At 42.9% G+C, this 11,671-nt stretch overlaps 1 protein-coding gene across 2 annotated transcripts in view; it reads right to left on the bottom strand.

Annotated features, from left to right (window-relative positions):
- The window catches only part of Sgpl1 (sphingosine-1-phosphate lyase 1), a 52,502-nt gene that overhangs the window by 4,251 nt on the left and 36,580 nt on the right, over window positions 1-11,671 (bottom strand). For both annotated transcript variants that reach the window (XM_021174071.1, XM_021174072.2), the window contains exons 6-12: window positions 10,589-10,665; window positions 9,409-9,537; window positions 4,676-4,764; window positions 3,365-3,470; window positions 2,528-2,626; window positions 1,564-1,713; window positions 214-452 (exon numbers count right to left, since the gene is read on the bottom strand). In XM_021174071.1, coding sequence (XP_021029730.1) covers window positions 214-452; window positions 1,564-1,713; window positions 2,528-2,626; window positions 3,365-3,470; window positions 4,676-4,764; window positions 9,409-9,537; window positions 10,589-10,665 — 889 coding nt within the window. The remainder of the gene's footprint in view (window positions 1-213; window positions 453-1,563; window positions 1,714-2,527; window positions 2,627-3,364; window positions 3,471-4,675; window positions 4,765-9,408; window positions 9,538-10,588; window positions 10,666-11,671) is intronic.

Here is an 11,671-nt window from a genome sequence, read left to right on the forward strand (position 1 = left end):
CAGAACCACTGGCTTTTCCCAGTCTACCCGACTCCTAAGTCTCAGCACAGCACGCAAGGGTTCCTTCCTCTCCCAGCACCATCTGGTAATCGGCCTAAACCCCAGTTTATCAGGAGACAGTAGGGCTCAAAGGGTGTGCCACCAGGCAGAGATGCGTGGGCCAACTAAGACAGAGAGCAAGAGACAAAGCAGAACCCCGTTTTCCACACATACTCTGACTTCAGGAAGCGAGCAGTTTTGATGATCTGTTTGGTAGCTTCAACATAGCCGTTCTCACCGAAGTGCATCAAGGCGGCCCAACAGGCTGCAATGATGCCACCAGGCCGTGAGCCAGCTATGCTTGGAGATGCGTAGACACCACCTTGCCAGTCTGCACCAACAAAGAACTGGTATGTCCTGTACTTCTCGTTAGAGTACATCACCACTGATGAACCTTTGGGAGCATAGCCATACTGAGGGGAGAAGCAAAGAGGTCAGAGTGTGGCTGTATCTGGCAGCTCTGCCCACAGAACCATCAGGGTAATGCGGCTTTCTCACAGGCGCTCTGCGACACTTCCTATTCAGGTTAAGGTTCATCTTCACAATGCTAACAGACAGGAGGAATCCAAAGGCATGGATTCCATATTCTCAATGTAAGGGGTGACCCAGAGAAAAATTAAGAACCGGTTTCCTCCCTCTCTCACTCAGTCTTTGGCTTTCCTTACTTAAAATCTTTCAGAAGCTGAGTGTAGTGGCATACACCTATAGTCCTAGTACGTGGGAGGTGGAGGAAGGAGGATCAGGAATTCTAGGCAGGCAGAGGCACATCAAACACAACAAGCCAGTTGCTCCTGAACACACAGGCTTCCTTTCGTAAAAGGACTCTGCCATCAGCATGGGCTTTATTGTCACATAGGCTCAGGGACTCCAGGATCAACCCTTAGCACTGCCAATAACCTCAAGACTTTGGAGGCTTTTGGCACAAGAGCCATAGCTAGACAGATGGTTGACAGGAAATCCTCTCAGCCCTGTATAAGGGAAGGCAGGAGCTGCTTTTCTCCATGACTTGTCACCTCCACATGCTGACAGACAAGAGTCAGACTGTACTTTATATGGTGGTATGTGGTGTGGTGGTTTAAATGAAAATGGTCCCCAGGGGCTCACAGGGAGTGGCACTATTGGGAGGTATATCCTTGTTGGAGCAGGTGCTGTGCTGTTGGAGGAAGTGATTTACTGGGGACGGGCTTAGAGGTCTCAGATGCTCAAGCCAGATCTAGTGTGACATTCTCTTCCAGCTGCCTGCGGATCCAGATGTAGAACTCTTAGCTACTTCTCCAGTACCATGTCTGCCTGTCATGCTTCCTGCCAAAACAATAATAGACTAAACTTCTGAACTGTAAGCCAGCCCCAATTAAATGTTTTCTTCTATCAGAGTTACCATGGTTATAGTGTCTCTTCACAGCAATAGAAACCCTAAGACAATGTGGGGGGCGGGGGGGGGGGGGACTAAGGCTTTAGTCAATTTGTTGAGTGCAGAATAGTGAAATCACTAACTGTTATCTCTTGGTTACCCACTTAGCTCACCTTATGAGTATCTGCTGAAATGCTGGTCACACCTTTTACCCGGAAATCAAATGGTTTCTCCAGTGGGTACCCTGCTTTCTCCATGAAGACAATGAGGAAGCCCCCCAGACAAGCATCCACATGGAGTGGGATTTTATATCTGACAGCCAGCTAGTTAAAAAGAACATATGAAGACGTAAATAAACCCTAAGCAGAATAGGAGTGGAAAGATGGGCTACTCTGTACTACCTCACAGGTATTAAAAGGGGGCTATATTTATTTGAACACAGGGTCTCATTTATCCCAGCCTGGCCTTGAACTTGCAATGTAGCCCATGGAAGACCTTGAATTTTCTTGATCCTCCTAATCAGATGACCAGTATATACAACAATGTCCAATTTTATGGGGTGCTGGGGATCAAATGCAGGATTTCATACATGTCTGGAATGTACTCTACCAACCCAACTGACTCACAGTCCAAAATCGTTATTTTTGACATTTTAAAATGAAGTTTATTTTTCATGTATATTTAATCTTCAAAAGTGTCCACCTAAAATATATTTCATGTAATTTGTATTTAAATATGTCTGACCTAGGGCTCCCCCAACCACCACAGGAGAAACAGCAGAACTCTAATTTAACAGCCTCTAGAGGGAACAGTCCTACTGTAGTCATTATACGGTAGACATGTTCCTAATGGCACATTACTTCCTGGTAGAAACCTAAGAGTCTGTACTATTTAAAAATACCTCGTTCAAAGGCAGCCTGAGTCCTGTACCTCGCTTCTCCCAATGAAAATGCTAGTGACCTTCATAGGCTCCCAAAAGAGGTGCAGGGACTTGCCTTGGGGTTGATAAGCACCATTAATATCTGCTATGTTCAAACCTAAAATCAAAACCTTTCTCCTCACAAAGCCCTGCATCATCATGTCTATTTTAAAGTACTAATGTGCATGCTGCAAACCTGCATAGCCAAAACCTCTCACCTTGGCCACTTCGGGGACAGGATCCATCACACCATGAGGAAACTGTGGGGTAGAACAGACCAGCATAGCTGTGTTCCTGGAGATGGCTCTCTTCATTGCCTAGGGATTTTAAAGTTTAAGAGAAGTAAGAATCTTAGTCCTAGCTGCTTATGCCTTTTGCTGTGAGGACAATGTAATCACTGGTTTAGGGTCTCTACACCCTGGGAGAAGACTGCCTTCTGCTACGAAGGGTACAGACAAGGCCACATGGAAAGTGTACCTGAGAGCAACACTATGCAAACACTATTGAAATAGAAACCATACTAAGCTAGCAGCCTACAATCTACCAGAGATGATTTAGCAAAAACTTGACTTAACCTTACAAGCCTCAATAAAACGAAAAACTTCTCTACACTTATGTGAGAGATAAAAACACATTCAGGCCGGGCAACGTTGGCGTACGCCTTTAATCCCAAAACTTGGGAGGCAGAAACAGGAGGATTTCTGAGTTCGAGGCCAGTCTGGTCTACAAAGTGAGTTCCAGGACAGCTAGGACTACACAGAGAAACCCTGTCTCAAAAAAACAATTCCCCCCCCAAAAACCCCCACATTCAGGTGTGTGAAGGGAGTGAGTGGTGGGATAAGTTCATCCATATTCATTTTACAAACAAAGGAAAGAAAGTAAAGGAGTTGAAAGTAAAATCCAGCTTGACGCCATCAAGGACCAGATCAACCGCCTCTTAGTACTCAGAAACGCGGCTGCCTGTCACACTGTTAGTCCAAGCAGGGGAGCCCATCTGTGTGCAGAAGGAGAGGTGGTCAACATGACATCCTGCTCCTCGAACCTTCAGGACTCACCTGCACATCCACCTCCATGTTCTTTTTCAGTGCAACTCGGACAATCTTCATTCCAAAATAATGAGCTGCTTTGTCGAATGCAGCATGGGCACTCTCAGGAGCCACACTAGGTGATGGAGGAGAAGGGGGCTAATGAAACACAGAGCACAACAGGACCCAGGAGAACTCAGCAGCACTTTAAGTCACTAGTACAACATCTGAAGGTGTGTGAGGCAGAACCTCCTCAAGAGGGCTGATCATCAAGAAGACCTCTGTGAGAAGCAAAATGCTGTCCTAGCACACAGTAAGTCTGCCTGGCATAGAGACAGAAGCAACAGTCAGTCAGCCTCAGACCAAAGTGGCCTGTCAGCCGTAACAATCAGCCACCAACCTATCTGTCTCTCCTACATGGTTGCAAACGGTTTTCAAATAATGTTCAAAGAGGAAACAGAGTCACAGATATCCCCATTACTCCTCTCTCACCACTACTGTGTCCTTTAAGGGAGAAAAATCTCTACAATCACTAAGTATCAGGCATCAAAGGTTTACGCGTGAAGAAAGTAACAGCAGCTAGGTTTACTCTCCTATGCAAAGTGGTCACAGTTGGATGATACAAAAAACAAAAACTACTTAGTTATCTATACTTGAAGAAAAAAAAATATTAGCCCAAGAGGTATAACAATAATAAATCAAACAGAAGGTGGTCTAGAGAACCAAGATTACAATCATATGAAAAGCAATGTAATTAAATCACAAAAACAAAACAAAAGCCTTGTTTTTAAATTCTCCCTTCTAGCATTAACTCTCAGATGCAAATTTTCCTGGGGAGCACTGAAGGTGCTCTAAGATACTTCAGAAATGTTCCCTCAACTACATCACACAGTCGCACAGTCTTCCTCCGGATAAATTAGCGACACAGGATTCAGAGATGCAGTTCTGTCAGTTTCCTCTGAAAAAGGATACTACTCTTGCTAAGAACATGCACCATGTTTAAGCTCAAATAACCAGCTACTGGATGTGATGGGACAAGGTAGAGGTACTGGGCCAGGGACAAGAAGACTGGAACTGTGCCGGGCAGGGGTGGCGCATGCCTTTAATCCCAGCACTTGGGAGGCAGAGGCAGGCAGATTTCTGAGTTCAAGGACAGCCTGGTCTACAAAGTGAGTTCCAGGGCAGCCAGAACTGCACAGAGAAACCCTGCCTTGAAAAAAAAAAAAAAAGACTAGAATTGTAGGAGGAAGAGGAGCAGCAGAGAAACAGGTTGGGCTCAGTTTACACTGTGCTGCCACAAACAGACAATATCAGAAGGGAAACAAACACACACATCCATACATTTCTGGAGTTTTGATCCCCTTCTCTAAGGCCAAGTCCCGGTAAGCTTTGCAGGCCATCAGGATGCTTTCCGTTCCCCCAGAAGTCACCTATGTGAAGAAAAGAAGCCAGAGTAAGTTAAGGATGGGTATCAGGAGGTACATCCTGCTCTGACCTTAAAAATGTGCTATATCTTTAAGACAGACAGTGTGGTTCAGGGATTACAGGGTGTGCCACAGGGTCAGCAATTAACACTTCTGAAGTCCAACTTGACATTCGGTAAACACATCCTATCACCTCACTATCTTTTAGTAGTAACTGAGCTTGAATAATTTCTCAAAAAGCCAAAAGCTACAGCACTGAGCCAGCAGGATATCATCTCAGATTTAGCATCTGTGAAGGTTCATACAATCTCGGGTTTTCCTTTCCAAAAAGGAAACTAAAGTCCCTAAGCAATCATTCAGTGTTACCAATTACATCTGTTGATAAGTAAAACGTTCTGAATTTTAGATTACGTACCAATTTAAGATAGAATGAAAACTGTTTACTAAACTTTCCTAACATCTACATACAGAATAAAAATACCATTGGGTACAGGATCCCAGTGGTCAAGTGTGGCCTCCCTTCCCCCAGCCTGGAACCTGCCTGCTCAAGGGTGGAGCTACCGGCTCATTCGTCCTGCCACGCCTACCTACTGCTGGAACCTGCCTTTGCCGTCTGGAGGCACACACGTGTTCGTCCTGCTACTGGACCCTGAGTTACTTGGCGGGAAATTGGGTTCCCTCCCCCTTCCTTTTTAAACTGAGTGTCCGGAATTAATAAAATTGAGCCTCGATCAGAACTTGTTGTCCTGGCTTCATTCTTTTCTTCCACCCCGTCTAGTTTCCTCTCTTTCAGCCTGAACTGCCATTTTCAGTTGAACCATTTTCAGTGTTGAGCCATTTTCAGTTGAGCCATTTTCAGTGTTGTGGACCGCGGGCGGGCCTCAACAGTCAAGAAATGGTCATGAAGATTAACTCAGAAAATTGAGTAATTTATTGACTCAGGAAGCCTTTCATGAAACATGTGGCAGACCACCCTCCTCAAAACAGCTTGCAGAATATAGACAGATGACCCTTGTTTGTAGATCTCTGTGCTGGAGAGACAGCTTATAGTTGAGATTAAGTCTACAAATCAGCAACAACACCTTGTGGTCTTGCCTCAGAGCTGTCACATGAGGTTCCAAGAAAGCTGTGTAGAAAGTTGGGGAATTACCAAAGCCTGACAATGACCTAAACAAAAACTCTCCAAATTCCTAGTCATCTATACCATGTGTCCTGTCTTCAGGACAGAAATTTAGTTGTGGAATAAGAAACAGAGGCTTCGAGTCATTAATATCTATCAATTCCTTTCAACATATATAAAACCTCTCACTCATGTTTCAGAACACTAAACATTTCATTTCAGGTATGATTGAACCTGGTTGCATTTATGCAAGCCAGCCAACATTCTACCATGATCTGATCTTTTTAGTACATGAATTTGCCCCTTTAATCCTCTGTGAATGAGACAAGTGAAGTTAATATAGGGAAAGATATTTTGTTTTTGTTTTTGTTTTTGTATTTCGAGACAGGGTTTTTCTGTATAGCTCTAGCTGTCCTGGAACTCACTTTGTAAACCAGGCTGGCCTCGAACTCAGAAATCCGCCTGCCTCTGCCTCCCGAGTGCTGGGATTAAAGGCGTGAGCCACCACGCCCGGCAGATATTTTGAAGCAGAAAAAAAAAAAAAAAAAACCTAAGAAGTATTTAAGACCCTCTGTTAGTTTCAGTCTAAAGATTTCTCTTTAATTTGCCCTACTCTTCTTGCTTCTCAACACTGAACCCCCTCTTTTACACCAAAAACAGCTCATCAAGAGAGGTACACAGAAAGCAGCAATAGACAGAAAAGAATAAAGACTAAGGAGAGAAAGAGAAACAAAGAGAGCTCTCTATAGAAGCTGGAGTGGTTAGTATAGGTTTGGCCCAGGAAGTGGCACTATTAGGAGATGTGGACTTGCTGGAGTAGGTGTGGCTTTGTTGGAAGAAGTTTGTCACTGGGGGCAGGCACTCAGATACTCAAGCCCAGTGTCACTCTCTCTTCCTGCTGCCTTCAGATCCAGATGTAGAACTCTAAGCTCCTCCTACATCATGTCTGCCTGTAAGCCACCATGCATCCTGCCAGAATGGACTGAACCTCTGAGCTGTGAGCCAGCTCCAATGAAATGTTCTCCTTTATAAGAGTTGCCATGGTCGTGCTGTCTCTTCACAGCAACAGAAACCCTAGCTAAGACAAACAGTAACACATAACCGATGCAGAGGTACAACCAAAGACAGTGCCTAGTCAACTCTGCAAATCAAGGTAGTAAGGAAAGTTTTAAGAAATATCGTGATCACATCTTTCCACTACAGAGAAACAGAGATGTCCTTATCCTCTGTCTTTCTCTATGTAGTGGGCATGACCGATGGGTAGAAAAGAGTAACACAGAAAAACAGAACAGCAAATCTGACCCGTTTTAAGAGTAAAGATTACCTGCTGGCAAGATGGCTCAGCAGGTAATTTCTTCTGAAGGTCCTGAGTTCAAATCCCTACCACATGGTGGCTCACAACCACCCATAATGAGATCTGATGCTCTCTTCTGGTGTGTCTGAAGTTAGTTATAGTGTACCTATGTATAATAATAAATAAATCTTTAAAAAAAGAGAGTAAAGATTACAGGGATTTGGGGTAGATTAAAGCTCAAAGTGTATTACCCTCCTACAACTGTGCAGTGAGAACTTATAATACAATCTCTGAAGAACAGACCCTGACATTCTAATAGAGCAGGAGCAGAGCTTCAGCCAGCCCTGCAGACCAGTCGCCCACCTTGAGTCAGCCCAAACTGAGCATCAGGAGAGACCATTCGAGAACCACGATGAGCAAAGGGGCAAACATCAGGCTGGGGCTTAAAAACATATATTTCTGACAGTCTTAGGAACCCCTAACCCTATATTTATTTTTGTTGGTACTTCATAACTGCAAGTTTTGCTATTTAGTGATGTCTCAGTTTCTAAGACCATCGGAAATATGTGTTTTCTGATGGTCAAGATCCACAGGTTGAGAACCGCTGCTCCAGCACATGGTCGTTAGATGTAAGATCACAATGCAATGCAACAGGAGATCATCAAAGCCAGAAAACAACCAACGAAATGAGACAACAGATTAACAGAGAAGGAACAAGTATGTCAAGAACATTAAAAAACAGACAAAGACAGAAAGATCAAAGCCACAATACTTAAGAGAGCTGTGTGGTACAGTCAATTCCTGGACAGTTGGAAATCCAAGGAATCATGCAAATCCCTGAATAAAGAAAAAAAGATGTGAGGGCAAGAAGATTCAGAGGAAAAAGAGCTTTCAATTGATATCAGACTATCGTGTAAGAAAAAAAAAAAAAAAAAAGACAGAGCGTCTGTTCCCAAGAACATACAGTAATACCCTAAGCAATGTCTCTAATGAAAATAACTAAAATAACTAATATATATATTAATAACTAAAGCATTAATATATATGTGTGTATGTATGTATATATATATACACACACACACACACACACACACATATATATATATATATATCCATTACACACACACACACATATATATATATATATATATATATATATATATATATATATATATATATATATATCCATTACTGAATTAACATTAAGAACTAAGGCAGGTGGTGGTGGTGCACGCCTTTAATCCCAGCACTTGGGAGGCAGAAGCAGATTTCTGAGTTCGAGGCCAGCCTGGTCTACAAAATGAGTTCCAGGACAGCCAGGGCTATACAGAGAAACTCTGTCTCGAAAAAACCAAAACAAAAAACAAAAACCAACAACAAAAAAGACCTAAGAAAGGAAGAAAGAAAGGAAGAAAGGAAGAAAGGAAGAAAGGAAGAAAGAAAGGAAGAAAGAAAGAAAGAAAGAAAGAAAGAACTATCTAAGTCGTAAAACAAAACATAACCAAATTTTCTGCAAGATGGTCTACCAAAGCCAGCTCTTCCCCTCTAACAATGTATAGTCCTGGGGTTTACCCAGGATCACAGAGCAACAGAATACTGAAAAAGAAAAAAAAAAAAAACAAAAACAAAAACAAACTCTTCACTGTACAAGAAATAATCTCACTAATGTGAAAGAAGGTGGCTTTTTAAAACTTGACACTGGGGTCAAGAAAAACCACTTTAAAAGAAGAAAATGCAGAAAGAGCCAGCGCTGTGGTACCACACACCTGTGGTACAATCACAGCAACAGGGAGAGGGAGGTAGGAGAATCAGGAGTTCAAGGTTAGCCTCAGCTACAAAGCAGGTTTAAGGCCAACCCGAGCTATGAAACTCTAGCTCAAAAATACCAAAAAGAAACAGGGAGAGGAGGGGAGCAGAGTAGATAAATGGAGATCAATAGTTATATGAATGAGAAGGTGAGAAAAATGGGGAGAATAAGCCCAGTAGAAAGATGTGGCAGAATATCTAGTAAACTCAGTGTTCCTTAAACTCTCCTAGCAACTTTATACAGGCTGAAAGATTTTTGAAAATATGAAGTTGAAGAGAAAAATTCCTAGAATATATACCAAAATGTGACACTCGGTATTTTAAAAGTATATGTAACATTTTAAAACTGTACTTCATCTAGATCATTCTACAATAACAGAACAATAATTGTATTACAAACTATCTTAAAACTTCTATTCAAACCACTTACACATCCACAGGAATCTGGTCCCCCATTGAAGAGGGAACAAGTCATCCTTACGATTTCTGCCTCTAACTTCCGTAGTCCAGGGAAGATATCTGGATGCAGTGGATTGCTCCACGTGAATTCTCCATAAGCCTGCAAAGAAATACAAGGGAGTGTAAGACAGGCTGTTATCCTAAACAAGACAGAATCATGTACCGAGTAAGGTTTTCAGGTATTGGGTCCAACGGTAAGAACTGGAAAAGGGGTATGATATATTCCCCAACTTAAACACCAAAATATAATGTAAGAGACAAGATATGTAAATAAATGATTTTATAGCATGATGAGAGAAGAAATATAAACACAGAAGCATTAAAATTGTAACATCAACAGATAGCCATCACTTTGAAGTTGCGCCTTTGCCTGTCACTGATAGCTGTATAGGCCAAATATGCCCTGTGAGGCTCATTTTCCTCATATGCAAGGGGGACTACCAGTATCTACCTTACAGGGTCCTAGCAATAATTAAACATGAAAATGATAGTTTGCCTGCCACAAAGCAGCCACTGCGGTGAGTTCATCTGTCTGAGTTCACCTACACTTAATAAAAAGTTTAAACATAGAGTTATGACCATTATGCTAAGAAATAACCAAGTAGAACCTCTAACACCAAGGTGTGTGAGGATTCACAGTCATAATAAACGGACCAAGAGATCACAACTTTAACTATAATTTCATATGAGAAATGGGTTGATTAGAAACAGAAGCAGCTACATCCCACTCTAAAGTCAGGCTCATCTTGTGGAGTGTGCTTTGAGTCAGCCTTGCCCCAACTCCCATATCAAACAACATTGGCTATAGCATGGAAAATCTCAAAATGAAGTCCTGCACAGCAGAACAGACCTTCAGTCCCAGCAACTGGGAGATAGAGGCAGGAAGATCTCTGAGTTTGAAACAGTAGTCTACATAAGCAGTTCAAGGACAGCCAGGACCATGTAAAGACCCTATCTCAAAAAACAAACAGTATCCTCAAATGACAGGCTAGAAATACAGAGGACACAGCCAAGTCCAGAGGTATAAATGGCATTTCACATTTTCTGAAATTTGAAGATGCATTTGACATTATTATTACAAGAATGAGATTAAATAGTTAAATGAACTAAGAAATGAATGGCACCCATGCACATAAGCACCCAGGGTTCACCTGCACCAGCAGCTCCGTGAGCTTCGGTTCCCCGTTGTACACAGCTCCTGAGGCTTTCCCTTCTTGCCAGGAATCATCTGCAGAAAAAGTAAAGGTCACTCTGTCACCGAGCAGGCATCACTGGAGACACAGGGATTAATACAGGTTGGACAGACAAAAACCTAAAACTCAGGAACCAGACACATGGCTCAGCAGTTAAGAACATGTATTCTTGCAGAGGATCAGAGTTAGTTCCCAGGGCCCATAGCAGGCAGCTTACATCTTCCTGTATTTCCAGCTCTAGGGGGCTCAATGCCCTTTTATGGCTTCTGAGGACATTTGCACTCAAGTATACATAATCCCACATAGACACACACCACACATACAATTAAAAATAAGTATTTTTAAAAAGAGTAAAAGAGTTGAGTAGAAGCTCAATCCTGTTCTTCTATTAAGAACAAAGGGATTTCAGTAATGACTTACCACAGCAAAGGGGATGAAAGGTCATTCATTAGTGCCAACAATTGTAGGAAAAGACAGAAGTGCATCAAGGTTCATTGAAGACCATCAGTAATGTCACCCTCACCCTCACCCTCAGCTACCTTCTCTCAGCATAAAAGCTGCCCTTTGCCTCCATGCAGCTCCTGTCCTCAATATAACCTTCTTCAGTAGCTCCCCTCATTTCCCTACCTAGTCACAGGAAGTCACAGCAACTGCTCTAAGCAGAGGTGACAGAAAAAGCAACCGTGAACAACCTCCAGCGCTGCAGCCAAGGCACAAAGCATGCCAGTGGAGGAGCACATTCATTTCAGACCTGGAGATACACAGTGCAGCAGCCACTTCCTATGCCACAACATTCAAGAGCAGGCACGAAAGTGACCATGAAAACGAGGCTGAGAAGGGTTCCCCACCAGAGTTCTGCTGGCTGTCTCAGAAACATCCTATTATACGAACAAATCTGAGATGGTAAATCTGAGATGGAAAATCTGAGATGGAAAATCAAGACTTTCTGCTACCACAAGGCTGCACCCGATTAAAAGTGGTCTGTGGCCGGGCGTGGTGGCGCACGCCTTTAATCCCAGCACTCGGGAGGCAGAGGCAGGC

Source organism: Mus caroli, chromosome 10, assembly GCF_900094665.2.
Source record: "Mus caroli chromosome 10, CAROLI_EIJ_v1.1, whole genome shotgun sequence".
Taxonomy (NCBI): domain Eukaryota; kingdom Metazoa; phylum Chordata; class Mammalia; order Rodentia; family Muridae; genus Mus; species Mus caroli.